Source organism: Lagopus muta, chromosome Z (genome assembly GCF_023343835.1).
Source record: "Lagopus muta isolate bLagMut1 chromosome Z, bLagMut1 primary, whole genome shotgun sequence".
Taxonomy (NCBI): domain Eukaryota; kingdom Metazoa; phylum Chordata; class Aves; order Galliformes; family Phasianidae; genus Lagopus; species Lagopus muta.
Genome location: NC_064472.1, coordinates 35,419,890 through 35,447,459, shown reverse-complemented (window position 1 = coordinate 35,447,459; position 27,570 = coordinate 35,419,890). Strand labels below are relative to the sequence as shown.

The 27,570-nt window shown below is 39.4% G+C and overlaps 1 protein-coding gene across 5 annotated transcripts in view; it reads left to right on the top strand.

Annotated features, from left to right (window-relative positions):
* Window positions 1–27,570, top strand: part of TRPM3 (transient receptor potential cation channel subfamily M member 3) — a 403,209-nt gene that overhangs the window by 350,336 nt on the left and 25,303 nt on the right. For 2 of the 5 annotated variants that reach the window (XM_048931275.1, XM_048931273.1), the window contains exons 13-22: window positions 746–781; window positions 924–1,064; window positions 2,447–2,476; window positions 4,609–4,898; window positions 5,634–5,862; window positions 8,289–8,456; window positions 9,294–9,419; window positions 15,252–15,392; window positions 20,479–20,607; window positions 23,601–23,852. In XM_048931275.1, the coding sequence (XP_048787232.1) occupies window positions 746–781; window positions 924–1,064; window positions 2,447–2,476; window positions 4,609–4,898; window positions 5,634–5,862; window positions 8,289–8,456; window positions 9,294–9,419; window positions 15,252–15,392; window positions 20,479–20,607; window positions 23,601–23,852 (1,542 nt within the window). The remainder of the gene's footprint in view (window positions 1–745; window positions 782–923; window positions 1,065–2,446; window positions 2,477–4,608; window positions 4,899–5,633; window positions 5,863–8,288; window positions 8,457–9,293; window positions 9,420–15,251; window positions 15,393–20,478; window positions 20,608–23,600; window positions 23,853–27,570) is intronic. The other 3 variants (XM_048931274.1, XM_048931277.1, XM_048931276.1) reach the window with 3 other exon arrangements.

The following is a 27,570-nucleotide window of genomic DNA, read 5'->3' as shown; positions in this document are numbered from 1 at the left end:
TGGACATATTTTGCAAAATCCTCCTAATGACTCTTGCCACAATCACAATTCTCCTTTACAGGACGCAACTCTGGCAATGCTGAAAATTAGGTAGCAGAGTTACTGTACATGGAAGAGTTTTCAGTAAAATACCCTGGGATTTCAAGGAGGGCTCATCTAGGAAACCTGCTAGGCATATACTTTTCTTCTCAACCAAAACCCCAAGGAATTAACTAGAGATGTTTTACTGTTTCCAATTTTCATACTTACCTTCGTATATACAGGTGCTTTCCTTGTGTGAAACTGTGAAATTTAAGCAGTGATATTAGTCTATTTGTACATAATTCCCAGAAAAAATGTGTAATTCCTCTAGAGTAGTTAACAAGTCTCTTCTCCTCCATCTTTTTTTTCCTGGAATGTGGAGGATGGGAAGGTCACTTGCAAGAGCTGCTTTCTTGTGAACAATCAATATCACATGATGTCACTTCACAGTGGCTCAGCAGTGCAGAGGAGGCAAAGCCAGCAGAGACGAGAAATGCCAGGACAAGAGGTGTGGAGCACAGATGGTGCAGCAGAGGTGCTTTGTGACAAGACTAGAGCTCAGCAACTGTGCCTGACCTTTCCAGTGCGCTGATCCTCGTGCTTTTTGTTCTGCAGTCATGTTCCTTGTTTCCCCAGCTGAAGAATATGAGTACTGTGTACTGACGTTATCTTCTGTTTCTACAAGTTCTTCACCTTCTTATTTAACTTATGTCTTCTTTCCAAGCGAGAATATCCAGGTTTCGGTTGGATCTATTTTAAGGTGAATTAATTAACCAGCATAATAATACATTCCTGTTTTTAACTATTTTAATTTATCTTATTCTAACATCATTATAAAATGCATTTAACAATGCCAACAATAATAATCTCTTTCTCCCCCACCATCCTTATTTTTGTTACAGGGAAATTTACCTCCTGATTATCGAATAAGCCTGATTGATATTGGTTTGGTGATAGAGTACCTGATGGGAGGAGCATATCGCTGCAATTATACCCGAAAGCGATTCAGAACACTGTACCACAATTTATTTGGGCCTAAGAGGGTAAGGAGCAATTGTTTGTCATTTGTATGACTGCACCTATTTGCAGCAGTTGCAGTAGTTTCTTGGATGGTTCTAGGCTTCAGAGGAAATCCACATGTGTGCACTACAGGTCGATTTCCACTACTTACTTATTTCACTGCAGTGCACTGTAGTCAATCAACTTTTTTAGCAAATCTAACAAAAAAAAATATTGGGTTCACGTGTTCTGCTGCCTTGATGAGACCAGGGCATAAGGCACATTCCTCTGGCTTTGTCCAAATATTGCATTTGAAAGACTCAGAGTCTTTTGGTTCAATGCCACAGGATACTAACAGAGTTAGACTTGAGAAAACTTGTGTTCTGTGAGATGCATGTATTATCTTAGGACTCATCCTCTAGACTGTGGCCTGAAGCTATGAGGACAAAGAAACACATAACTCAAAACAGGCTTTACTGGCTGCATGTGACATCAGGCAAGACAGTGGGTTCATGGCAAAAATACCATTTCGCATTTTTGGAGTTTTATTGTTTGATAGATTTCAATACTTCGAAACCAAAGTAAATTTATTATCTTTCAAAAACATCAAAGGTATTTGTTGTCATCTGTAATGCCACTGATCCAATTCAGCTTGAAGCAAAGTGTGAATAACTGTTGCCAGTAAGATTTGCAGTTCTTAGCTTATTTTTGCTTCACATTTTCATTTCATGCTTCAGTTCAGATTTTAGCAACACATACCACTAAGTATCATCCTAAGACACTATAAAGGGCAACAGCTCTGTGAAATGCTTGCAGCCAAACACAGGAGAAGAGAGTTGTTTGTTTTTGTCTCACATATTCATACTTCACTATTGAGAGTAAGGATAGTAATTGTAGCTATTGGGAGAGACTTCCATGTTCCATCAGGATAATCATTTCAGTAGAGATTTCACAGATACTGGCACAACACGCAGAGCAGCTTCATAACAGTCAGTAAAGGCGTGCAAGGGAAATGGCCAAGATACTAAAGTACTCCAGAGAAATTCACTCGTGACAGTGACTCTTAGAAGTAATTCCTGCTTCCTTTCTATGAGAACAGCCCCCTAGGCAGATTGAATTTACATTAGATTCCAAATGTATGTTTTCTGTTGTTCATTTTGGTGAAATAGAGTCAAATTCAAGTTAGAGTTAAACACATGCATGTAATTAATTTATTTATATACGTGGAGTATATTAAATAATATTTCATTATATTGAGAGTATTTCATTATATATTATATATTGTGTATTATATACCCTATATCTTATAATTACGTGTTACATGTGTAATGTATATTATATGCACATAATATATGTATACACACACAGTTGTAATTTTTCTTCACATTTCTGGGAGAAATAACATTTTTTTAACTTTTTCATACAGCCAAAAGCCCTGAAACTGCTGGGAATGGAGGTAGGTGAACCTGTGATAAATCTTAATGTATTTTCTTTCTTTGACATACCCGAGTTAAATAAAGATAATTTTTAGGTATGCTGTAATGAAAGCACCCATAGCTGCTTTCAAATGGTGAAGGAGATTTGTGCCACACTGGTTGTGTTTTTCATCCAGATAACTTGATTATGCAAGGCTTGGATTTAGAAATATTTCTTAAAAGAACTCTAGCTGGTAGACAAAAGAAAAGAAGGCTCTGCCCCCTCTGTGGATCAGCTTTCTTTCTTGTGAAGATTAAACAAATTGTTACAGTCTGTTAGCCTGTGCCACATTTCAGATCACTAGGTAGCTTAAAAAGGATTTCAGAGCTGTTGAATGAGACGGAAATCTTTACATGGGCCAAATTTTCATCAGTTTTATTGGCAGTTCTAAGTATCTGATGGTTCAGAGATTGCAGTATTTTCTCATTTGTTTATTTCGTACTATTACTCATTTTGCTGTCTGCAGGTGTGGCACAGAACAGGTCAGCTTGTTTAATAAAAACTGCCTAAAATCATAGTCATAGAATGGCTTAGGTTGGAAGGGATCTTAAAGATCACCCAGTTCCAACTCCCTTCCATGGCCCCACAGCCCAGCTGCCCAGGGGCCCATTCAACCTGTCCTTGAGCAGATCCAGGGATGGGGCACCACGGCTTCTCTGAGCAGCTGTGCCAGGGCCTCACACCTCTGAGTAAATAATTTTCTCCTGCTAACCTAATCTTACCCTCTTTTAGTTTAAAATCATTCCCCCTTGTGCTATTGCTTTTGGACACTGTAAAAAATCTCTCCTATTTAAAACCTCCCTTCGAGTACTGAAAGGCCACAGCGAGGGCTCACCGAGCCTTCTCTTCTCCAAGCTAAACAAGCACAAGTCCCTCAATTTTTTTTCTTAAGACGGGTACTGCAGCCCTCTGATCATCTTAGTGGCCCTCCTCTGGACCCTTCAAACAGCTCTACATTCTTCCAGTGCTGGCAACTCCAGGCCTGGACACAGTGCTCCAGGTGGGGCCTCACAAGGGCAGAACAGAAGGGGAAAATGACTCCCTTCACCCTGCTGGCCACTTCTTTTTTGATGCAGCCCAGGATGCAGTGGGCCTGTCAGGGTGCAAGTGCACACTGCTGGCTCACGTCAAGCTTTTCATCTACCAGAACCCCTGAGTCCTTCATACAGATGCTCTCAAGGAATTCTTCTGCCATCCTGTAGGCAGACATATCCGGGATTGCCCCTACCCAAGTGCAACACCCTAGGCTTTTGAACCTTTTAAAACCTTATTAGGTTCATATGAGAGCACTTCTCAAGCTTGTCAAGGTTCCTCTGAATTGCATCCCTTCCTTCTGCTATATCAACTGCACCGCTCTGCTTGGTGTCATCAAATTTGCTGAGGCTACACTCAATCCAACTGTCTAAGGCACTGGTAAAGATGTTGAAGACTTCAGTCCCACTTGTGACCAGCCTCCATCTAGGCACAGAGCCACAACCCTCTGCCTATAACCATCTAACAAATTCTTTATCCACTGAATGGTCCAATTTGGCTAAAATGTGATAGAAACAAAAGCATAAAGTCTAGTTGTGAAAACAAAATAGAACTGGAGAAAGAAGGGGCAAACATGTAGTAGAAATATAAAATGGGAGTGTTGCAAGGTGATTCTGACTCTACTGAGAAAATAAAGTGAAAAAATACTAGGAATAAGTAGGAAGTTCTAAGAAGATGAGAGCATCCCTTGGATGTGTATTGTCCAGAGGAGGAACAGGGTGGATGTATTATAATGTTGTAATTGAAGTGAGTGCTTAACTTTATTTTAATTGTGGCTGTTTCAAAATGTCTCTGGGCATTGTTCAATGGTGCTTGATGTTCTCAGGAAGTAAGGGCGGTTCAGAGTCCAAAGTTCTTTTTCCCTGAGTTTAGGTATAGGATTATTGGCTTCTTAGTTATTGTACATGAAACTGTACTTATAGCCTTTGTTTTATGTTGTTGAATTTTTTATCCAAAAAAAAGCTGAAGGGATTGCATTGCAGGTAGTGCATTTGACATCTCTTGTACTGACTCCAAAATATTGCGTTCATAGATTGCATTCCTTCCCTGAGGAAAAAAATTTCTTTGCAATTCTCACAGGACGATGTCCCTTTACGACGAGGGAGGAAAACAACTAAGAAAAGAGAAGAAGAAGTTGATATTGATTTGGATGACCCTGAGATAAATCATTTTCCCTTTCCGTTCCACGAGCTGATGGTGTGGGCAGTGCTTATGAAGCGCCAGAAGATGGCTCTCTTCTTTTGGCAGCATGGAGAGGAGGCTATGGCTAAAGCACTGGTGGCCTGCAAACTCTGCAAAGCCATGGCCCATGAAGCATCAGAAAATGACATGGTGGATGACATATCCCAAGAGCTGAACCATAATTCGAGGTAGATTTTCTTCCATGGGCACTTTCCTACATGAAGTAAAAAATAAACAAAGTGAGAGGGTGCTGATCTTGCCTTTCACTTTTAAATTGTAGGGAAAGTGCAGTCTCTTCGGAGAAAGTCTAATTGATTTTCAAGCAACCTATCTGCAAAAGATGCAGTGTTGCTAGCAGTACAACTTCTTAAGTGATTATATTGCATGTTTTCTCTCTGAGTCCCCACTAGGCGTTCTGTTCATCCCAAACAGAACAACTGTTGAAATTGTTCTCAGCATCATATGCTGAGAGAGGTGGTGATTAACCAACAGCTCATACTTAGTTGATCAAGCCAACATACTAAATTTCAAAGTAATTCTTTCTGATATTAAAAGTCTGAGACATTGAAAATGGTGAGAATTCAGAAAAAGATGTTGTTCACTGCTCTTTCATAACATCATGAGCAAATAGCAGAGAAGCAGTCCTCCAGGCTGCAGATAACCAATGGATTTCAACCAAAAAATGTCAGGGAAGTGGGCAGGCAGGTGGGAGCAGACAGCTGGTAGGTGTGGGTGCTCAGCACAGTAGCACAGCTAAGCTGGGCAACTTATATATATATCCCTACTATTAATGTATGAGCAGTCAACATCATGATTTGCATGATGGTGATACACCCCTTGCAGAGGCTGCCACTTATTCAGGGGTGTTTTCTGCAGCAGATTGCATGAGCTAACAGGAATGATTGGATGTCCCTCTTTTGCAGGGACTTTGGCCAATTGGCAGTGGAGCTGTTGGACCAGTCATACAAACAGGACGAGCAACTGGCAATGAAACTGCTGACCTACGAGCTGAAGAACTGGAGCAATGCCACATGCCTGCAGCTCGCAGTGGCTGCTAAGCACAGAGACTTCATTGCTCACACTTGTAGCCAAATGCTGCTCACAGACATGTGGATGGGTCGTCTCCGGATGCGCAAAAATTCTGGCCTAAAGGTCAGCACTGTTTTAAAATTGAATTAACAGAGGAATTCTAATAGATGATGATGGGGCTTGCAGAACATCAGTAATAACTGTCTTAATGAACATTATTTTGGGGTGCTTATTCATAGCAACATTAACCAGAATATATTCTTCCTGTGTTCATCATTTCAGCAAACAACTTGTCACTAAACCAAGCTCAAAGTTCATTATCATTTAGGTTTTTATTACCTTTCTCAATACCCCTTCCCAAGTTAGAGTTACCAGAAAGAAAACAGAGCCAGGTTAGTATGCGGAGTTAGCCAAGCTTCTGAAACATAAATAAAGAAAGATATGAAAGTGAATTAACTGCTAGTGAAAGGTGCTGATCCAGCAGCCCTCCCCAGAAGAGGCCAGAGCAAGCAGCATGTGTTCTTGCAGTCCCCAGCTGCTCTGCCTGATGACTGACCCAGAGGGACTACCCGAGGGGATCTGGAGGATAATCCAATTTCTAAAGCTGCTTAAGCTTTACTTCCACCCGCAAAACTGCTAACAGAACAAGGTGGGTTCCGTGAAGTGAATTTCCATCCAGAAGAAGCCTGAACTGGCCTCTTTCACCTTAACCAACGTGCTGTGCTCATCAGTCAGCACAAAGCCAGGAATTGCCTCCTCCTTCCTCTGATAGAGAAAAACTTTCAGGGAAAGGCTTCTCTTTCCCATGTGATTTGTGTGTGAGAAGTGGTAATAGCTCAGTCAGTTTGTTCGGTAATGGTGAGAGTGCTGTTAAGTGCATGCATCATTATCATTCGGGTCTAATCCAGTAACAGTGATGAATGGCTGTGACTAGTAGGATTCTCCCTGCCCTACTGCTGGAGGAGTGTTTAGATGTCATTCTGCTTACAGACAGAAAACATTCTCATGTTTGGAGACATTCTTACTATTTTCCTGACAGGCCCTGTGCCTTCATTGGGGTCTGCTGCTCTGGTCCATGTTCAGATTCATAAATAGTCCACCTGGGCAGGTACAGTCTCAGCAGCACCTCATTTCCCACAGCATGCTTTCATGTTTACTGCTCTCAGCTATAAAACAGACCTTCCTCTCACAGTGGATAACCAAAGGTAACAGATGCTTCCTTTTGGCTTTTCATAACAGGAGAGCCTCAAAAGGATCCTTTACTCAGTTCACAGTCTGTGTTTTATGTTACTAGAGTTCATTAGCAGAGCCTGTTTAAAGGTAAAGCAAGCTACAAAAAGCAGCACAGCAAAAGATTAATTTGCAAGCATGAATCACAGACTATTTCCCACAAACAATTTTCTCATATTGAAACTGGCAAAAGGCAAGAGCCCTGTTTCCTGAGAGTCCCACCAAGAGGGGCAGCACCATCAGTAAGGGGAGAGGCTCTTTGAATCCTTCCCAGTCTCCAGAGCAAGCAGCCCCCAAGGAGCTGGCTATGCCATAAGCCTCCTCATCAAGGAGCCGCGTGCAGGAGCAGAATGGGTAGCCCAGCACTCAGCTTGTCCACAGCAGGGCATGGCCTGCATTCTTCTAACTGCAGTCAGTGAGTGTTGCTGGTGAGAAGCACATGCAGTCACCACCCTTGACCTGCTGACAAGCTGATGTCTGGTTTCACTGTCAATTAGGGAGAGATATATAATAAAATTGCTTTTCCTGATATAACAGCATAAACAAAAGAAGTTGTTGTACTTTGTGTACAGACTGTCCACTTCTTTTTGTTATGATATCTCTTCACTTTTTCTACAGAGTTAATGCCAAGTGTTGTTCATTGCATATATCCATACAAGGGAAATATAGTGTCTTCTGCATTCCCTCTGCATAAGAGAGACAAGGCAGAAAAGAAGGAGCTGACGTTAGCGTAAGCATAATGTGGGCTGCCAGGCTAGTGAAGCCAAATCTAAGGGGACTGCATAGCTGAGTACAACAGCATTTGCTATCACTGGCTGTGCCTCATCTCCTCAGATCCACACATTTATGCCTTCACTACCTGCATACATTAAACATGTATGCGTTATCTTTCTCTGTAGAAAAGAAAAATTCTTGCATGTCATTTACAGTGACATTCCCCATTACATAAAATGCAGAAATCTGCAATTCTGAGGTCTGAACACACCCATGGTTCCATATGTCACTTACCCTACAAAGTGTTTTGCAGATGCATTTGAAATGTAATAAGCATCTGATGAGAAAGCAGATATTCGGGAGAGGCAGTTAGCCATAGCACTCCTATCAGTGTTAATAGAAGTTACACGCTTTGTTTCACTACAGAGATCTGAAAACATTACCCCAAGTGACATACACTCTATTGCCATAGAAACTCACATTCGCTAGTGTATTCCTCTTCTCAGATGTCCAGAGGGAGCTGTTCCATTTGACACTAAGTAACCATCATGATTGTAATCTGTTTACTGTGATGATTACTGTTGTCATTATTATTATCGCTTTAGGTAATTCTAGGAATTCTACTTCCTCCTTCAATCCTCAGCTTGGAGTTCAAGAACAAAGATGATATGCCTTACATGTCTCAGGCCAACGAGATCCATCTTCAGGAGAAGGAGCCAGAGGAACCAGAAAAACCAGTGAAAGAAAAAGAGGAAGAGGACATGGAGCTCACAGTAAGAACTGACAACAAATCTCCAGACTTACTGCTCTCAGTTTGCTGTTCTGTGGATGTTGTAGGTCATTTTATGTGCTTGGCAAATGATAAGTGGCCACTCATAACTCTCCCATCTCTGTGGCGCAAATCAAACATCGTTGTGTCCTGATGTTGCAGCACACAGTGATGTTGAAGCATCACTTTGTAATGTAATATCTTCATAATTTGATTTGGTGCTGCACTGTCTGAAATAAATTCAAGGGATTTCAGCACTCAACCATGATAAATGAATGGGCCTCTCTAGTATTAATGGTGCACACCATTTATTTTTCAGATGGAAATGCCCAGAATCGTGTGGAAACTAGAGATTTGTTTATTCTTTTTAGTTAACTAAATTAGAGAGCAAGTGTACAAAGAGGAAAGAAAGGTCTGAAGATATTTTTCAAAATTCTTCATGAACTTGTAGTCAATGCCTCTCACACTAGGACATGCAGTTTTCAATCAACTGAATACACTGACAAGTAGCTAGACTGCTCAACACTTGGTAAGAGTTTCTGTAGCTCAGAAGAATTTTGCAAGGAAGGTTAGATTAATGATTTACAAGACAAAGAGGACCAGATAGCTCAAGGTCTGAAAATTATACATGCATCAGCAGTTAAAATTATCAAGAGTGAAAATTATATAGCTACCGAGTGTTGTCAGACCTGCCTCACCTTAGTTTGATTTGGTTTCTTAATTTTGATTGTGATATCTTTCGGCAGGCGTTAAACAAGTCTTTCAAGGTCAGGATAAAGGAGTAGAAGTAGAAGGGACTTTCATGGTTAATTAAAAAAAAAAAAAAGGCTATTTCCCACAGGCAAACAGCCGGAGCTGCCCTCAGGAGCCTGCCTGCAGGCAGGCAGAAGGACCTGTCTACAGGACCCAATATGCAGGCAAGCTGAAGGAGCAGCCCACAAGACCCACCTGCAGGACCCGTTTGCAGGCAAGAACCTGGCTGTTGGGAAGGACCACAAGCCAGAATAGTCACAATGGGCTGTTCTGCACTCATTAGCTATTATTGCAATTTACTACTCCTGGCTTCTGATCCACTCATGAAGTGCCTATTCAAATCATATAAGCACTTCATAAACTGCCTTTTTTCTTGGCACTGGGGAGAGATTTGGGGAGGAATTCATTTCCATCTCTCTGCAGTTAACCCAGCTCCTGGTTTCTTGTCTTCAATGCTGTCTTCCCTTTTTACCTTCTGACTCCTGCTACAAGGAAGTGATGCATCGAACTGTATATTCTTTGCCAGATGAATCTTAGATTTTCCCTCCCTTCCTTCCTCTTTCAATGTGCTGACACAGTCCAATGGCTCTTTCCTATCCTTGACTCTGCCCTTCTACTCCCTTGAATTTGTTGCATCATTCTAGTGAAGTTTCAGGGGGATGCACCTTTTTCTGTAAATGTAAGGAATACTGCCATGATGTTCACAACATAAAGAAACAAGATCTTTGGAACACTTCTTACCTAAGATCTTTGTTGTTTTTTTTTCTGTATAATCTGTAGTGTAGACTTCTTTACATGGATTTTGATATAACACCAGCTATGCCTTACTATGGTAAGGAGGGGTATATAATACAATCAGAGATCTTTGCATGTGTTTCTGTTGTTGGATACTTAGTTCTCTTAAGGCACTATGTCAGGAAGAGTTTTCCTACTAGCATGTTCTACATATAAGAAGACGAGTGGAGTAAAATTTGAGTTGTCCTGACCTTAATCAAATTGCCTGGCCAACTGACATCCCATAATAAAAAGGCATCTCATTTGGGAAGTGCCTTTGGGAAGTCCCACTTTCGCCATGTTAATAATACTCAGTCCATTAAGATTATCTGTAACACCCACTGCAAAGCATTTGTGAGATAATCTGTTTTGATAACTGATATTTTGGTTTGATGACTAACTTCAGTTTTAACCAGTTGCATTCAAAATAAAGTGCATGTTTTTCTCCTTTTTTTTTTTTTTTTTTTTTTGTTTGTTTTCAGGACTAACAATTAGATTCTTTAAGGGATTACTAGAGTTTTATTTGTTTGCTTCATCTGGACTGCATGAGTGCAGTGTAGATGAGGTATACACAAGGTAAGGTGATTTTTTTCACTGTTTTAACACTTTGTTTGCACAGAATTATGCAATCACAACAGCAACAATAAAGTAAGTCCCCACATGGGTGCAGAGTATATTTATTTTATGCTCCTCTCAAAGAATCTGATATGTAGGTGAACATTTGGCTATACTATGTAAAGATGAATAGTTTATTTACTATAAACTACTTGTTACTCACACCTGCTTTTAGCTTCATAGCAGATATTTGAGAGTGCTGGGCACACATTTCTTTAACACCTAGATGCTAGGCAACAGGCTTTCCTTATAGCAGCTACTCACAAAACCAATCTCAAATATTGCTGTCATCACCACTCCCTCGGCACCAAGCAATTTACCACAATTTATAGATGGAGCTCCTGGTTATTAATCCTGAATATTTAGACCTACCAGAGCAGAAGGGCTAAAAATCTGAAGGGCGGGGACATTTTGTGGTTAGCTGCTAGCTTTTTGGCTATTCAGAAACACCAGTGGTCTAGCCACATCCCAAAATGACACTGTTTCTGGAAGCAGTAACTAGAAGCATCATAATCCTTATGTGGCCTAATTGTTCCCTTACAGTATTTTCCCAGTAAATGGTGTTACTTCACAATGCAGAATAACTTATCAAACTCCTTTAGGAGATATTTCATTTGCTGCTTTGTTCTATTTTCTGCAGAGAATAGAAGGTTTGGATTTCCGTGGGCACTTGTAGTCTTGAGTCAGGACTATCAGCAGGAGAGCTGGTTATGTTGGCCTCTGGGCATGCATGTATCTTATCCATAGTATCTATGCTTAAATTTTTCTCCACAGCAAGAGCTCAATGAATATCTAACCAGTAAAACTGTGGTTCTCACCCTAGAAGTGGCTGAACACCAGTGCAGTCAGACCCACCTCCAGCTTGTCCACCCATTAGGGTACCGATGCTTGTAGCATCTCACATGCAAGAAGTGAGGCACCCTGTAGTAGGCGACTACTACAATCAAGGCAATGCAACAGCACCCCTGCAGCCCATATGAAAAACAGCAGTGCAAGGTGCTGGGGCTCATGCAGCAGAAGGGCCAGCATTGGCCTTCTCCATAACAAGGAATTTCCTCCTCATTAAGCTCAGAAGCTTCACGTGCCTCTGCCATGCAACTGCTCCAGCACTCTCCATCTCTTGCTGTGGTCAGCAGTCAGGAGGACTGAGCTCCTGGTGCTTTATCTCTTCTTCATCTTAAAGAACCTGAGCAGGTGAAAAACCTATAACTCAAAGGCACTAAACACTTTCTCCTGCCAGTAGTTCAATGCAGAGAATGATTGCTCTGGAGCAATTAGCATGGAGCTGCACACCGCAGGGTGCAAGGGGTTGTGCAGGGAGAGGTAAGTGGTATATCCACCCAGCTGTGTACCATTTCCACACCAGTTTCTTTGTGAGTACATGTTAAGTCTATGTGCAGCATGTACATTTCACTAAGGATAAACTATGAAGAGCTTGTGGTCATAATAGCTGGACTAAAACTCCCATCATTTAATTATAAAAGAAGATTAAATTATCACTAGATCATTAACATAGGTTAATGCAAAAAATGCAGAGCCCAAAACTGCCCTGGTTCTCTGTCAATGATCAGTCCTAAACTAAATGAAACAAAAGGGAGAAGGAGGGAAGGAAACAACAATGAACCCACCAGCATCCTGATTAGAAAATCTCCATGTAAAAAGTACGCAGGCATCAACCCCCTCAGGCTACAGTGATGCAGTTGTACAGTAATTTACTGTTACACTGCTGTCAGGCTTACCTTGCATGACTCATACTGAATCATGAACAAAACTGTGTATTAGAGAAAGAGATGCCGCCCACGCAGAGCAGTGTCTTCAGTTATTCCCACCCTCTTGCTTTCTCCTCCGAGTGGAAACACATTTATTTGGCATTGCAGCTATTCTGTTAACACTGTGACTTAAATTATTTCTGCGTGTCTCTAATTGGGGAGGATTTTCAAATTGTTAATACCGTGATATAATTAACAGTTGGAGACATTAGGTCAAATCTAATCCCTGGCCATCTCAGAGCAATTCCCCATCTGTAGCATGGAGGAGGGGAGAGGTTAGTACAGTACAGTACGCCACTAATTCAAAAACATAATGAGATAAAATTAGAGCATCATTTATTAAAAAAAGAAAGCAGTAACAAACAAGAAATCAGCATCCATGTGCATAAATCCATGTACTGATGGAACATTATCCTAAAATCACACGCAACTCATTCATTTCAGTGAGAACTGAGGGACTCTCAGAATTAGTAAATATATATAGTTGTGAAGAATTGTAAAACAATCCCCTTTGCTAAAGCATGGCACTGCTCATTTGTCTAAGCTGCCAGCATTTATTTCCACTCTCCTGCAAAATTCTTGGGCACCAGAGGACAGCAGAGACAAAGCCTTGGGAAAAGCTGCAGAAATATCTGAAGCGCCAGATGGCAGTTTTCTCTAAGACAGTGTCAGGAGGTAGAGAGAAGCAGGGAAATTGCTTTCTTAGGGATAGAATATTTTCAAAATATTTGAATTCTATTGCACTTTTTTCCCCCCCAAAAAAACATAACCAATCCTTGTTATAGAGTTGGGAATCAGTTTGGTTTTGTAGATTTCAGATAATAATACTTGGGCTTTTGTGAAGGTGGTATGGCCTCTGTTACTATAGTTATACACAGTACATCTCATGTTCTTGCAGACTGTCTGCTCACCTAATGAGTACTTTCCTTCTCTCCTAAGTAGATACATCTTTCTCCTTTCTTACAAAAATATCAATGGACTTTAAAGGGTTTTAAAGTGTTCCATGAGAATCATCAGGAAGTTTCATTGATTTTTGAATATGCTTTGTTTTACTTACATTTATGGGGATAAGCTTAGGAATCTGCAGGCATAAAAAAAATTAAATGCGTAAATTAATTAAAACATGTTCGTTTTGGTATTATATACTTGTGTCATGAATCTTTGTTCTATTTTATTACAAGTTTGAAGGGTAACATAGGTGGATGGTCAAATTCAAGTATATAAGAGACCGTATGGACAGTAATAACAACAGTGAGAAAAACTAATTGCATATTTGATTGAAATAGAAATAATAGCGAGCAAATGTCTAGGATCACAGTCTCAATAATGTTACAAATACCTAAAATGAAAGACAAAAAAGTTGATCAGTTTATCATTACAGCTTGCTCTTTTGTGGGACCAAAGACTTGTAGAAATTGCTCCACATGAGACCTACAAGGGAAAAGAAAAACAATAAAAGATAGAGAGAAAGAAAGAGGGGGAGAAAAAAAAAATAGAGAGAAAGATTGTGATTCTTCCATTTCTTACTTACTTTTAAAAATGTGAGAAATGAGAATTGAGAATTGCAGGGTACTAGAATCAGATGAAATAGCTCAATAACTCAACTGAAGTTGATTAGTTACATAAGAATGCCCTGAACAACCTATTGAATCTGAGAACACAGAATAAAAGAAGGACCTTTTCACTGAAAGATAATCTGTCTGGCATCTCACTGCTTTTTTCAGTGACTTAATTTTCCACATTTTTAAGTTGTGATGAGAACACTCTTACCTTTAGGGATGTTGGACATGTAGTTCATTTAACATAAATGTACAAAAAATGATTTGATCTACTTGCAGAAAAGCATTAGAAAAGCATTTCAATAAAGGCATCATGATGCAATCCCTGTGTACTTAGGATGGTTGCCTCTTAATTCAAGCAGTTGCTTTCATGTGCCGAAGTGCTGCAATCTATAGCTACTGCCACAAACTAAGTAGTAAGAACTTGCTCAGGGCACAGTGACCTAAAATCCACTATACAATACTGTTCACAAAAGATTTGCTTTTAAGAATACTTAATAGATCAATCTGTACTCTAAGCACAAAGTGAAACCTTTTATTAGCATTAACTTCAGAGTGCGTGAAATGTAGACTCTCCTTCCACTTCTCTTTGAAGCTGGACAAGACATTAAGAGTGAACACAGAGTCCATAGCTCCCTGTAGATCTTCAGCAAGTCTGAATTTCAGTGGTTACAATGAAGTCAAGCCAATCAGAGGTAGTACACGAGCACACTGGGACTTCATTATAGAAGAAGCTGTGGAGATGTAGAAGGACCTTTTGATCTAAAGCCCTGAAATCGACTGGTCGTTCCTCTACATCCATGTGAAGTTCATGGCCCATGGGATCATGGCTTGCAATGGATCCTATGATCAACATGAAAACAGTCCTTAGCTTCATTGCTCCCAGTCCAGCAAATGCTAATTCACATTTCCTCCTGTTCCCTTTCAGTATCAACCTTCCGAACTTTTCTTTGTTTAAAAACAAAACTTATCTGTTTTCTGTTTGCATTTGTTTATTGTACATAATAAGAAACTGTTGTCAGGTAAAAAATCTTTCTGTCTATAAAGACAAAAGGAGAAATGTTCTCCACATCTCATTTTTTGTTCACCAGTCAAGGAGTTCACTACTGCTGAAGTTTTACTGTTTAGAAGGAACTAAACAGCAGCGTTTGCCTCCGTAAAAGATAGTCTGAGAACAAAACATTTTGCACGCAGCGATGGCCATCTGATTTTGTCTGAAGATAAGAAATCAGATAAGCTTTGAAAAGCTTCCTTTTTAATTTTTTCTTCTTAAAATACCTTAATTTGTCCTTCAGAAATAAAGAAACATAAGGATGTCTGTTTTTGTAGGCAATGCTGGGACGGGGGAATGGAGAATCCTCAAGAAAGAAAGAAGAAGAGGAAGTACAGAGCAGGCACAGACTGATTCCTGTTGGAAGAAAGATTTACGAGTTCTACAATGCTCCCATCGTCAAATTTTGGTTTTACACAGTAAGATATCTTTTTTGTTATACTGCTGCTCCTTGGTGTTTCTGTGATTCTATGATTGGGCTGAATGGACAAGTACTGACACTGAATTAAGATCATATTGTGTATTTCTTTGAGAGTCTTCATCTGTCTGCATTGGAGGATTTATCCATAAAGAACTTAATCTTTTGTGGTCATCTAGCACTTGCTAACCTAGAAGTTTTAAATGTTCATTCATGAACTTAATGATTAACTCTAGGTTATTCTTCAAGTACAAGTAGCTTGCTGAAGTCAGTGTGCCCAAAGAATTCCAAATAGGAGAATTCCCAATACTAAGCCCAGCAGGAGGCTGATTTTAATCAGGATATCAGATAACATAATGATGGATGAAAATAAGAAACCAGCAGAGCATATCTTTCCTTGGGACATTTTTGCTTTGTTGTTTTACTAGTCTGCAAATGCCTCTGTCTAATTAAAGTGTTGCTGTGAGTAGCCGTAAGGTAACAACACTATGAAAGCAGTCAGTATATATTAAATTATGGCTAACCAGTCCAATATCCCTGTGTTATAAAGAAGCAGACAGTGCACATGATATAGAAACAAACAAACAAACAAACAAACAACTAAGGTAATATATTTTGACTACAGCAAGAAATTGTCAAAAACTTTTCTAGGTAATCTCATAGGTAAATTTATCATTGCCATATTACAAGTTATTACATATACAAAGCCTTTTGTTGATTGGTTGTTAGGAGTATATATCAATTACTCGCTATCCAGCTGGAATCAGGGATTGGAAAGGATTCCATTAGGGTCTCTCCTACATCAGGTATTGTTTGATATTTTCACTCAAAACTTCAATTATGAAGTTTTGCAGGTGGCACTGCATTATATTTATATTACAGAAAGATGAGATCAAAAAGTAAAACAAACACAGAAATGAATCTTTTCAGTCTACTTAATTAGAGTACTGTAAGCCATTTCACTTTATGCATCACATGACAGATGTGGACTGGTTTGAAGGCTACTAACAAAAAAGAAAAAAAATTTATCCAGAGGTCTGTAAAATACAACTTAAGGGGAAAGACTTAAGGAAGTGAGGTTATTTTCTCTAGGAATAAAATGACTGCAGAAGTTCTGTCTTCAAATACATGGTAGTTGCTGAAAAGAGGAATAGAATCCTTGCTGAATATAGCTGCAGCAAGACAGTTGTTGGCAAAATGTTAGGAAACAGCTTTTAACTGTTCTGAGTCATATTGTTATAAATTGTGTAAGGAAACAGTAGATTCTCCATTGTTAATAATTTCTAAGTCTATCTTATCAAAACATATGTCCAATATGGCACATTGCAATTAATTCCACATTGGCAGTCTGGAATTGGCTAGTTGATTTCTCATGGTCCTTCCCAGTTAAATTTTCAATCATTCTGCTGAATGCACAGCAAATCACAAAGAAATGCATTTCTCTCCCACCTCCTGAAGATGACTTAAAAGAAAAAATGCATTACTGGAATCCAAACAATACATGTACAGACAGCAGGAGCAACTCACATCTACAGAGATCAAACTGTGGTAGACTGCTTATTCTAGCAAATAGCTCCAGTTTGGCAATTGGAGTTACTACATGCTGAACTGTAGCCATTAAAGGTTAATCAGCCCAATGAATCTAGAAACTGCTCAGCAGCAGCTTAGTCTCATTATCAATTGCAATATGTATTATGCATAACCAGAAAAGTCTTTTCACTGTAAACAGAAAGAAGCATTCTGGCTTTCCCTGTTATTTCAATTCTGAAACAGGAGAAAGAAATCAATATTGTGTTTCCATTTAGACCTGTTTCTACAGTTTTATGTCCTGAGGCAGATCTCATTCAAGGTCACTTATTAAAGGTGGATCTTGGCTGTCCTGTGTTTCAAGAGCAAATTAAGGTGCATTCTGGTTGTAGTTCTTGACCAGTTGGCTATATTGAAAAGCAAAAAGAAAATAACTCAAATGGGATTAGAGTTGCACAGCCTAGCTGCCTTTTTGCAAGCATATAGACAGAAATGTTAATCCTAGATTTCAGAAGCAGTCCTCAAAATCTTACATCTCACAGCCCAAAGTGGAAGGTGACTATGCCTTTATTGCATGACATTTAAAATTGTTTGTTTATTCTACATCTAACTATCTGCTGTTATTCTATATGTCTCAATATCCACCTTCATTCTTAAAATATACAAGAGTGGTTTAATTGTGGGGGATTTTCAGTAAGAAATATTTTTAAGTACTAAGTAAGAAAATTTATAAAAAGCTTTTTGTCTTCCTCTCTGTCGTGAAATAGTTTTGAAAGTCAACAACTCTATTCTCTTTTGTAACTGTTGCATTGAAAGGCTTGATTCACAGGTTTCATCCCACAGACTGCCCAAGAGGAAGATGAAGACTATCCCTATTTAAATATGAGCTTTAGACTGAAATGCTAGCATGATCTAAGAAGACACATTTCTACCTCCTTGAGGAGTTAAAAGAGGCATTGAACATCTGGCAAAAGTCATTTTCTAAGCATCAGAACAGCTCTGTCCCAATTTTTTCATCTTAGGACCACTTCACTTTTTGATCATTTAATTATTGCAGTCAGTGAAAAGAGAGGAAGGTAGTCTCATTCTTGAAGAACTCTCTTGCAATATACAGGTTTGTCCTTTATTGTGATGTGTACTCAAGTATACACAATATGACAGTATCCACAGGAATGTAGGGAGGAATACATCCTTGAAACTTTTTAACAAGTATTCTTCTGCTTAGTTTCTTCACGTGCTAGCTTCAGGGGTGAAGATGGCAACCCCAAGCTCTAAGTAAGAGCAAGATAAAGGGGGTTCAGCTATTTGTATAGTAGCACTTTCAAAAAATCTTGAGTATCTGTATAGGTATCTGCAGTGAGATTTCACAGCAGTGTGAGATTGGAAGACTGAATTTACAGGTTTAGAGAGGGACAGGGAGGATGTCACCCTTGTCGGAAGGGCTGGTTTCTTGGGGTGAAAATGATGTGATTTTAGCATCACTTCATTCTTAAATCAAGATATAATTGTTTTATCAAGCAAAAATTTTCAAGTAAATATGAATTGACAAAAAAACAGTCACAAAAAAAGCTCACATGAAACCCAATAAAAATGAAAAGCTCTTGCTTACGCTGAGTTTCCTACGGTTTCTGTCACCTTAGTGTCCTGATTCTTTTAACTACAAATGCTCAGCAAAGGCTGCTGAGTCAGACCGAATTAATAAGATTGCTGTGAAATGGTTATCCATCAGATCTAATAAACATGTTCTAAGAGGTATGCTGTGTGACGCTGTCTTTTTTGTTTGTTTCTTGGTGGGGGTTTTTTTTCGGTGTAGTAGGTGTTGTTTCAGCGAGGCATGTATAGTTCTGCCCACCCAAATTGAGTTCCTGTTGACTCAGCTGATACCTAGATACTGACCTAAGTCAGTATATATGGTCAGTTTCCTTCAGGAGTGGTAAGGGAAGACCAAGGTAATTCCAGATTATCCAGAGTTGCAATCTATCATCACTCACAAACAGAAGGACCAGTGTGATCGCTTCCTGCTCTTTTTTATGTGAATGAGAAGCCATGATTCAATTGGCTTCCTTATCTGTGCAGATATTGATGGCCAACACAAAGAATTTTCTCATGTATCCTTCAGTTCAGCAACTGAAAGGAAAGCAAGAATCCTGTGACTTCTACACAAAGCATAAGTCAAGCCAAGAAGACCATTAATCCCATTCTTTGAGATTCTGACCACTTAAATAGTCCTACCCTAAAAGTCCCAAGCTTTTCAATGGCTGTTTCATCTGAAGTCTGATACTGAACACTTAATAGTTGTGAGTAATGTGCAGTCGAGAAAGAGTTGTATTGAAATACAGATGTGTGCAGTAAGTTTTCTGCAACAGCAATTATAAAAGTTCATGTATGGAACTGAATAATCTTTTCTCTGATTTAAATTTGGCTTTAGATGCATACTCTTGTAGGGCTGCTGTTCGAAAGGCAAAGTAGGTAGGAAGTTGGATTCAGGCCACCACAGAGCCCAGCTACAGAAACTCAGAAATGCTATAGCCCACATTCCAGTGTGACACCTTGGCTTCTGTGAGTTTTGTGATTTCAATGATGCAGTTTGCTCATCTTAACTTTTTCTGACCAACCATTTGACTATACTCGGAATGGACAAAAAAAACAGAGTCTTAATTTGTGTTTACAATTGGATGAAAGATTAGGCCAGAAGGTAGATGTATCAGAGAAGGGGAAAAAGAAAAAGAAAAAGAAAAAGAAAAAGAAAAAGAAAAAGAAAAAGAAAAAGAAAAAGAAAAAGAAAAAGAAAAAGGAAAAGGAAAAGGAAAAGGAAAAGGAAAAGAAAAAGAAAAAGAAAAAGAAAAAGAAAAAGAAAAAGAAAAAGAAAAAGAAAAAGAAAAAGAAAAAGAAAAAGAAAAAAACCACCACTGTACTCAAAACTTTGCAGAAAATGTAAGGCAAATAAATGCATGACTATGCATTGCTGCATCAGTATGTTTAGAAGTTTTTGGGGAGGAATCGTAGTGGAAAATAAGGCAGCAATATACTGGTTGAGGACGTGTCTATCAATACATAGAACATTCTGGGTGCCAGACAAGATTGTGCCTGGGTGCCAGCAGAAAGGATGTGAAATGTCAGAGTGAGTCCAAGTTAAACAAACCAGGAGAAGCACAGAGGAGGTGTGCTAGGGGAGTAATGAATGTTAGAAAGTAAATGAGGAAGAAATATTCACATATGTAACTTAGTAAATTAGTTTTTGGTGTTTGGCACCGTGGTATGTGACAGGACTGTTACTATAGGACAATCAGAGGAGACTGCATTAATGCAGTTTTGTTGGAGAGATGGATGTAGCCAGAGAAGAGGATATTTGTTCGTGTACTTTGCAGATTCCATATTGTATGTGCTAATGTGAGCTTTTTTGGACAAACCTTTTTTTGGACAAGCTCTCTGATTCCTCTTTTGTCTGTTTAAAGTTCTGGGTACACTGGAATTAGGAATATCAATTCATAAAAGAGGAAGTGGCTTGCTTGTATAAATGTGATGACTACTGATATTCATTTCATTTTGTTTCTTTACAGCTGGCATATATAGGCTACTTAATGCTGTTCAATTACATAGTGTTAGTGAAGATGGATCGCTGGCCATCAACACAGGAATGGATTGTCATCTCGTACATTTTCACTCTGGGAATAGAGAAGATGAGAGAGGTAAAGTCACCCCAAACACATAAGACAGCTCCTCTGAAGCAGATCCATGCCTTTGCCTCTTATCACATCACCAGAGAGCAGAGCTCAGCACTACCCCTCCACTCTCTGTAAGGAGATGAAGGCTGCAATGAGACCTCCCCTAAGCCTGCCCTGCTCTGGGCTGAACAAGCCAAAGGACCTCTGCCACTCCTCAAACTTCATCTTCTTTCAACCCCTCACCATCTTTGTAGCCCTCCTTTGGACACTCTTTAATAATGTTATGTCCTTTTTTGTACTGTAGTGCCAAAACTGCACACAGTACTCCAGATGAGGACACACCAGTGCACTTCAGTGTGGGACTGCCCCTTCCCTCAAATATCTGGCAGTGCCATGCTTGATGCACCCCAGGATACAGTTGGCCTTCCTGGCTGCCTGTGCACACTGTTGGCTCATACAACTTGCTGTCAACCAAGACTCCCAGTGTCTCATCTCCCAGTCTGTAGGTATAGCTGAGGTTGCCCCTTCCCAGGTGCAGAATCTGGTACTTGCTGGTACTAAAAAACTTTATGTGGTTGGTAGCTGCCCAGCTCTCCAGTCCATCTAGATGTCTTTGCAAGGCCTCTTTATCCTTGATGGAGTCAAGAGCTCCTCCCAATTTAGTTTCATCAGCAAACTTGCTTGAAACACCTTCTAGTCCTACACTCAAGTCATTCTTGAAGGTTTTAAAGAGAACCAGTATTAAAATGGAGCCCTGGAGAGCCCCGCTATTGACCATCTGCCAGCTTGATGTAACCCCATTTACTATAACCCTTTGGGCCTGACCCATCAGCCAATTGCTCACCAATAGCATTATGTTTTTCTCTAGCTGCATGCCGGATGTTTTATCCAGAAGGATACTGAGAAACAATATCAAAACCTTCACTGAAATCCAAAAAGATAACATTAACTGGTTTCCCTTTGTCAACTAGATGGGTGACCTTGTCATAAAAAGAAATTAAAATAGTTAATCAGAACCTTTCCCTCACAAATCTGTTCACTGTAACCAGTGATCACATTGTCCTTCAGGTGTTTTCAATAGCTCTGACAACCTTCTTCCATTTAAAATTGAGAGTGCCTTTCTTCTCTGTATAAAACCTTTGCTTCCATTGAATTTCTCTATTCAGATTTCTGCATGATGAGTGTTAAATAGCATTCACAAATAAGGCATGGAGATCTGATATATCTTAAAGCTTCGCCACTAACCTTGAAATGTTGTCCAGGTATGAAGTATGAAGTATGTTTTAGGGAGGGGGAAGGGAGACACAGTATTATGGAATGGGCACAAAGACATAGGGATATGCCAACCAAAAAGTCTGCATCCAGAGTTCACTCGAAATTCACAGTTATTCTATCTGCCCAAGTATCTCATGCAAAGGCCTGCAATAAAAATAGCTGTAACTGGGGGAAAAAATTATATCCATGCTGAATACTGCAGCACATCTCTAATAGGTTTTCCCCCATTTAATTTCGAAATTTCTTGCTAATTATGTCAAGAAATAGAATGCATCTCCCTAAAGATGCTAAGCAGGCACGTAGAGCAGAAGGAGTATTTAAATGTGGCACTCGATCTGATAGTGCTCTGTCGTCCCCTGCACCTCATTGTCTTTCCAACCCGCAGCTACAGCTGTGCCACTTCCACTTGGCCAAATGTGCATTTATTCCACAATGGCACCAGAGGCCAAATTCAGCCCTGATGTGAGTGGGTGCGAGTCCTGCTGACCTCAACTGAAATAGCACATTTGTACCCTTGGGCTGAATTTGTTGCCATCTACTTGTGTCCAATCTGTAGCCAGTGTTTTTGAGGACTAGAGGAAAAATGCTCCTGCAACAGCCACTTAGACTCCAAAGGTAAGTTTCAAACACCACGTGGCAAATTCTACTTTATAAACAAAAGGATCAGAGGAAAATTCATTAATTGTGTATCTGTAACAGAAAGAAAATGGAAGAGGGAGGCGGCAGCCACACGAGGGCTCCGCAGCACGGATGGAATCAAGGCATCCCTGGCTCCATAGGTGGCAGACTGCCAGCAGGAATCATGTGCCATTTTTATCTCATCCCAATTCACCCCATTTATATTCACCCCAAATTCTCCCTTCCACAAAAGTTTTTCAAGAACTTTTGTGGGAATGGATTCCTAACCAGATGTTCATGGGAAATGAGCCTGAAATTCATTCTGAAAATGAACTGTAAGAAAATTGTAAGAATGGCATTCCTTTCTTCAAGGAACTGTATGAGTCTGCTCAAACGTTCTTGGGCTAAATATAGAAAATGAAAACAAACAGCTTGTTAACTGACTGAAAGCTAGGAATTATTCAAAGAAATCATTTTCAGAATAGTTTCAACAGTAATTCAGGGGAACAATCAGCTCTCCCAAATGATCTTGCAAATAGAGTGATGATAAATTCATAAGGTAAGATTAATTATTTGTATGAATTATGTTCTCAGCTGTGGAAATGAATTTTCAAAAACTCCAAATAGGAGCTCCAAATAGGAGCTAATCTTTACTGAATTTAATGCAAAATCAAGATCTTCATGGTCATAAATTATTTCTTAATAGTTTCATGGACATCTTAGAATAATTTTCTTTAAATCTAAAGCTTTAAATCTAAAGTGAAATTATTAAGTATCTTTCTATGTTTTCTCCCCTATTCCAAGAATAATTAAGATCAATCTGAAAAACAGAAAGTCAAACATAAATTTCTTCTTATTTTGTGGGGATTTCAGAAGAACTGAGGTTTTCTTCCTTCTATCAAAAGAAATTACATGTTGTGTATATAGTTGCAGGGTTATACTACACTTGAGTTTCATGTTCAAGCTTTCACAAAAGAAATCAAAGACTGTACAAGGTATTTATGTGTTAGGAGTCTATCAGCTTTGATTTTGGCTTGTGTAGCACCAATCTGATTACTTTAGCTTTATACAGGCTTAAATTAAGACAACTCAGCTGGCTCCTCTCCACGTCCTTTGTCCTTCAGATACTGATGTCAGAGCCTGGAAAATTGCTACAAAAAGTGAAAGTTTGGCTGCAGGAGTACTGGAATGTTACAGATCTCATAGCTATCCTCCTGTTCTCTGTTGGGATGGTCCTCCGTTTGCAAGATCTGCCACTTCGGAGCGATGGCCGGGTGATATACTGTGTGAACATCATTTACTGGTACATACGGCTACTGGACATCTTCGGAGTAAACAAGTACTTGGGACCGTATGTTATGATGATTGGAAAAATGGTAAGAAAGTTTGGTTTATGGCTTCTATTTTCTGCAATAACGTTCTTGACTCAGTGTCTTTGGACTTGTCAGTGTAATCACTTTTTTTTTTTTTACAGATTAGTATTTCCATGTAAACTAAAATCAGGTCCTTCTTGATTCAAGTCATCTGCACAGATCCCCCAAAACTGGCAATTAGACACTTCTTGTTGTATTTGATAATGTATTGCTTATCTTTCTGTTAGATCTCTCTTGAATACCAAAGTCATCCTACATCATTTACAATAAATCCAAAGGGTACAAACTCTTAATTAATTGCAAAATTGTTGCAAACTCTTAACTTCATTAAAGTTAAAAGAAAAAAAGATTCCATACTTCAAGGTTCTTAAAGAAATTGTGTTGTTGTAGGTGTAGTATATTTGGAATTGTAATAGTTATGATTATGGCTGACCTTTCTATATTTTATTCCATATCCACATATCCTTGCACTCTGCCTGTTCAGGTGTATCCCTGAGAGGTGAGAAATCCACATGCCTAACTGCAGCCTCTGTCCCCTGACCGTATCACATCTATATAATGTGGCAGGAATATTAATAATTCACATAATAGTAAGCTCATGTAATGAAAATCAAGCAATATTTGATGCTGAATATATACATTTTTACTTTATTTATATATATATATATATATTTCAGTAGTAATAGCAGGTATTTGTTGATGGGAGAGGCTTTGCAGAGCTCCACAGTGCAGCAGAGAAAACACTCCAGAATTCTTGCTGTATATTACTGGAAAAGGACATCAAGACAAGTAAAAAAAACAAAGCCACAGAGGAACCACTGCATTATTGTTTGTTTCATTCCTGTCCCAGTTGCACCATGTGTCTTCATCGGAGAATATGGTGGTCATTAGGAATTACACAGCACACCATGTATAAAACTCCTGAAAAAACATCTATCCTTCTGTTGTGCACTAATTTTCACAAATGGCATGACCAAAAGTTTCAGAGCTGTGGTGGTAGCGAAGGCCATTCAAAAGCCAGTTCAATATTAAACAGATTGGCTGTGGATAACAACCTTCCAACAGTCAGAATTATGGAGGGCTGATAGGAGCCCAGCTTCCCCAGTAGTATAAACAGTGGCTTTTTTTCTCCCGTGGCCAACAGAAGGGAAATGGTTGAAAACAGCAAAATAAAATAATTTCCATCCCTTTGTCATTCTCACATGAATTAAGCTTTGCTCCACTTTCACTGGAAAACAAATGTAGGAAAATCATTAACCCCTGTAGGTTTGGGTACCCACACAGAGGGTTTTGAATTCAGCTACCAGAATACTGTGAAGGTGTGGGCATTTGTAAAGGAGGGAAGTTATTTTATTTTGTGCCTTCCTGTTATTTGATTTCCATGCCTCATCCGGTTTTCCATGCACTCAGCAACTCTGACACATTTACTTTGCCCAAACACATGCAATGCCCAGCTGGTTTGAGTTACATAAATTTGCCCCTCACATCTGTTTTCTGGCCATCTTATTCCCATGTGCAACGGCCAACCCAATTTATAACATGCACAGACTTCCCTGAGAGTTGCACCTGCTCACTCCCTGCTGCACTGCCTATTTTCAAAGCACATGCCCATCTATCTCCTTGCGTTCTTTCTTTTTCATCATCTTGCAAGTACCATTCAGTACTGTGCAGACAATCAATTTCTACATATTTCTCCAGAGTAAGCCTATCACGGCTATTGAGCTCCTCAGCAAACTATACTTAACGCAGTCCACAGACTGAGCTTGTATGCTGGGCTTCTCTTTAAACAAATTTTAGACTCAGGAGAGAACGGATGACTCCTTCCATCTTTCCAGTGTTCAGCAACTTTCCCTTTACCTGCCTCTCCATTGCACCCAATACAGCAGCTGTAATAGGTTTTGCCTCTGGGCCTTATGAGCAAATATGCAAAGGGCACAAATGGACTTGAGAGGTTTAGAGGTAAGGATGGAGAGAGGAGGAGAAAGCTAATGGGCAAAGTTTATTATTGTCAACTAATTTCAGCTGCAGAATGAACTTATTATACTGTTCTTCTAATCTCTGCACAAGAGTATATTTACTTCATTTCTATTTAGGAATGAAATGCGACCACTGTAGCATGCCAAGAGAGTCAGAAGTATATTAGTTTTCTTCCTGTGTGGGAATGTCCACTTTTTTGTTGTTTCTATTGGAAAAATAATAAAAAAATTAAAAAAAAAAAAAAAGATTTTTTTAAAGAGGAGAATAAGAGACAACTTGTTAATAAAACTACACCAAACACCTCATTTTATCACTTTTTAAAATAAGTGACTAAAATTTTCTACAGAATGACTGAAAAGAACATTGCCTTGTTAAAACAGCAATTGTAATTTGACCCTACAGGCCAAAGGTCTTTACACACTGCCTATTACAGTCAGTGAAAACTCAACTATCTAATTCACCAGATTTTGAGATAGTGAAGTTTTTGAGAGGGAACACACTGAAGGAGGGAAAAGATAATAAAGTGCTTGAAAAGAGAGTAAATAACACTGATAATTTAATGTCTTGCAATGTGAGTTCAAACCTTCTCAAAAACTTTGTAAGCATGTAAGAAATTTTCTTAAATTTCCAGCAAATAATTGTTATGTTTATTAAATCATATTACATCATATATTTCAACCTGAAAACATCAGAGGAGAAGGGAGGATACAGGTTTCATCATTATATTTCTTTGCTGAAGACAGCAAGAACTAAATGTAATTATGCAGCTTCCCATTTCAGGTTCCCTTCTGAGATAAAATCATCTGGAATTCCTCTTCAATCGGGTTTTCTTGAAAGATGAATGCCCTGAATAACATAGGAATGTATATGATTCATATTTCTTTAAGGCATTTGTTTTCCTCTCCCACCTCCCTAGTTGTGTTTTGTCCTTTTCTTTCTGTCTTTCTTTCCTGCATTTTTTTAAGTACCTCTATATTTTCATTTTTCCCTGCTTCTTTTCACCTCCCCCAGTTCCATCTTTCTGGCTTCTTAAGGCTCTCCCAGCAGGACCCTGTCCTGCAGGTCTCTTTCTCTCCAGTCTCTCTCTTAATACAAGAATATCCCTTTCTGTTTACTCCTCTGTTTTCTCTATTGGTCAGTTTCTCAGTGTTTCTTCAATCTCCTGTCTCTCTCCCTGTGCTTCAGAGCTGCAGTACCCCCACAACAGTGGCAGATCCACCTGCTGAAAGAGTCCCCCACCTCATCCACCACATGAAATGAGCCAGCCTGCTCTCAAGCTGCAGCATGGGGCTGTCAGGCCACCACCACCTGAGATGCACATGGGTTGCACACCTGCCTGCCCTGCAAGGCACGCAGCATGCAGCTGTGCCAGAGAATACAGGCTGAAGGGTTTAAGACTCAGAAGGTTTAGAGCCCTTTGGTTGAACTGGAGACTTCCATAGCTGTAAAAAAAGGCTCTGTCATAATTCTGTTATAAATAAAGGCCTGTAACTAAATGTATAACTACAACTTCTTGAGGGAGCTTAGCAGAGGCCATGCAGGACTCACATTTTTTTCACAGTCAGTTGGTCCTATCTATGCTATACCTGTTTGGTGCCCAGGGCTCTCACTTTGCTCCGCTCTCTGGAGGGCCTTACTAATACTGCCAGCACAGCTGCTTTTCTAATCTTCAGCTTCCGCTGAGAACCTCCTAGGACTGATGTCCCACTTTTTCCAGGAACATTTTGAATGGGTAGACACTTTT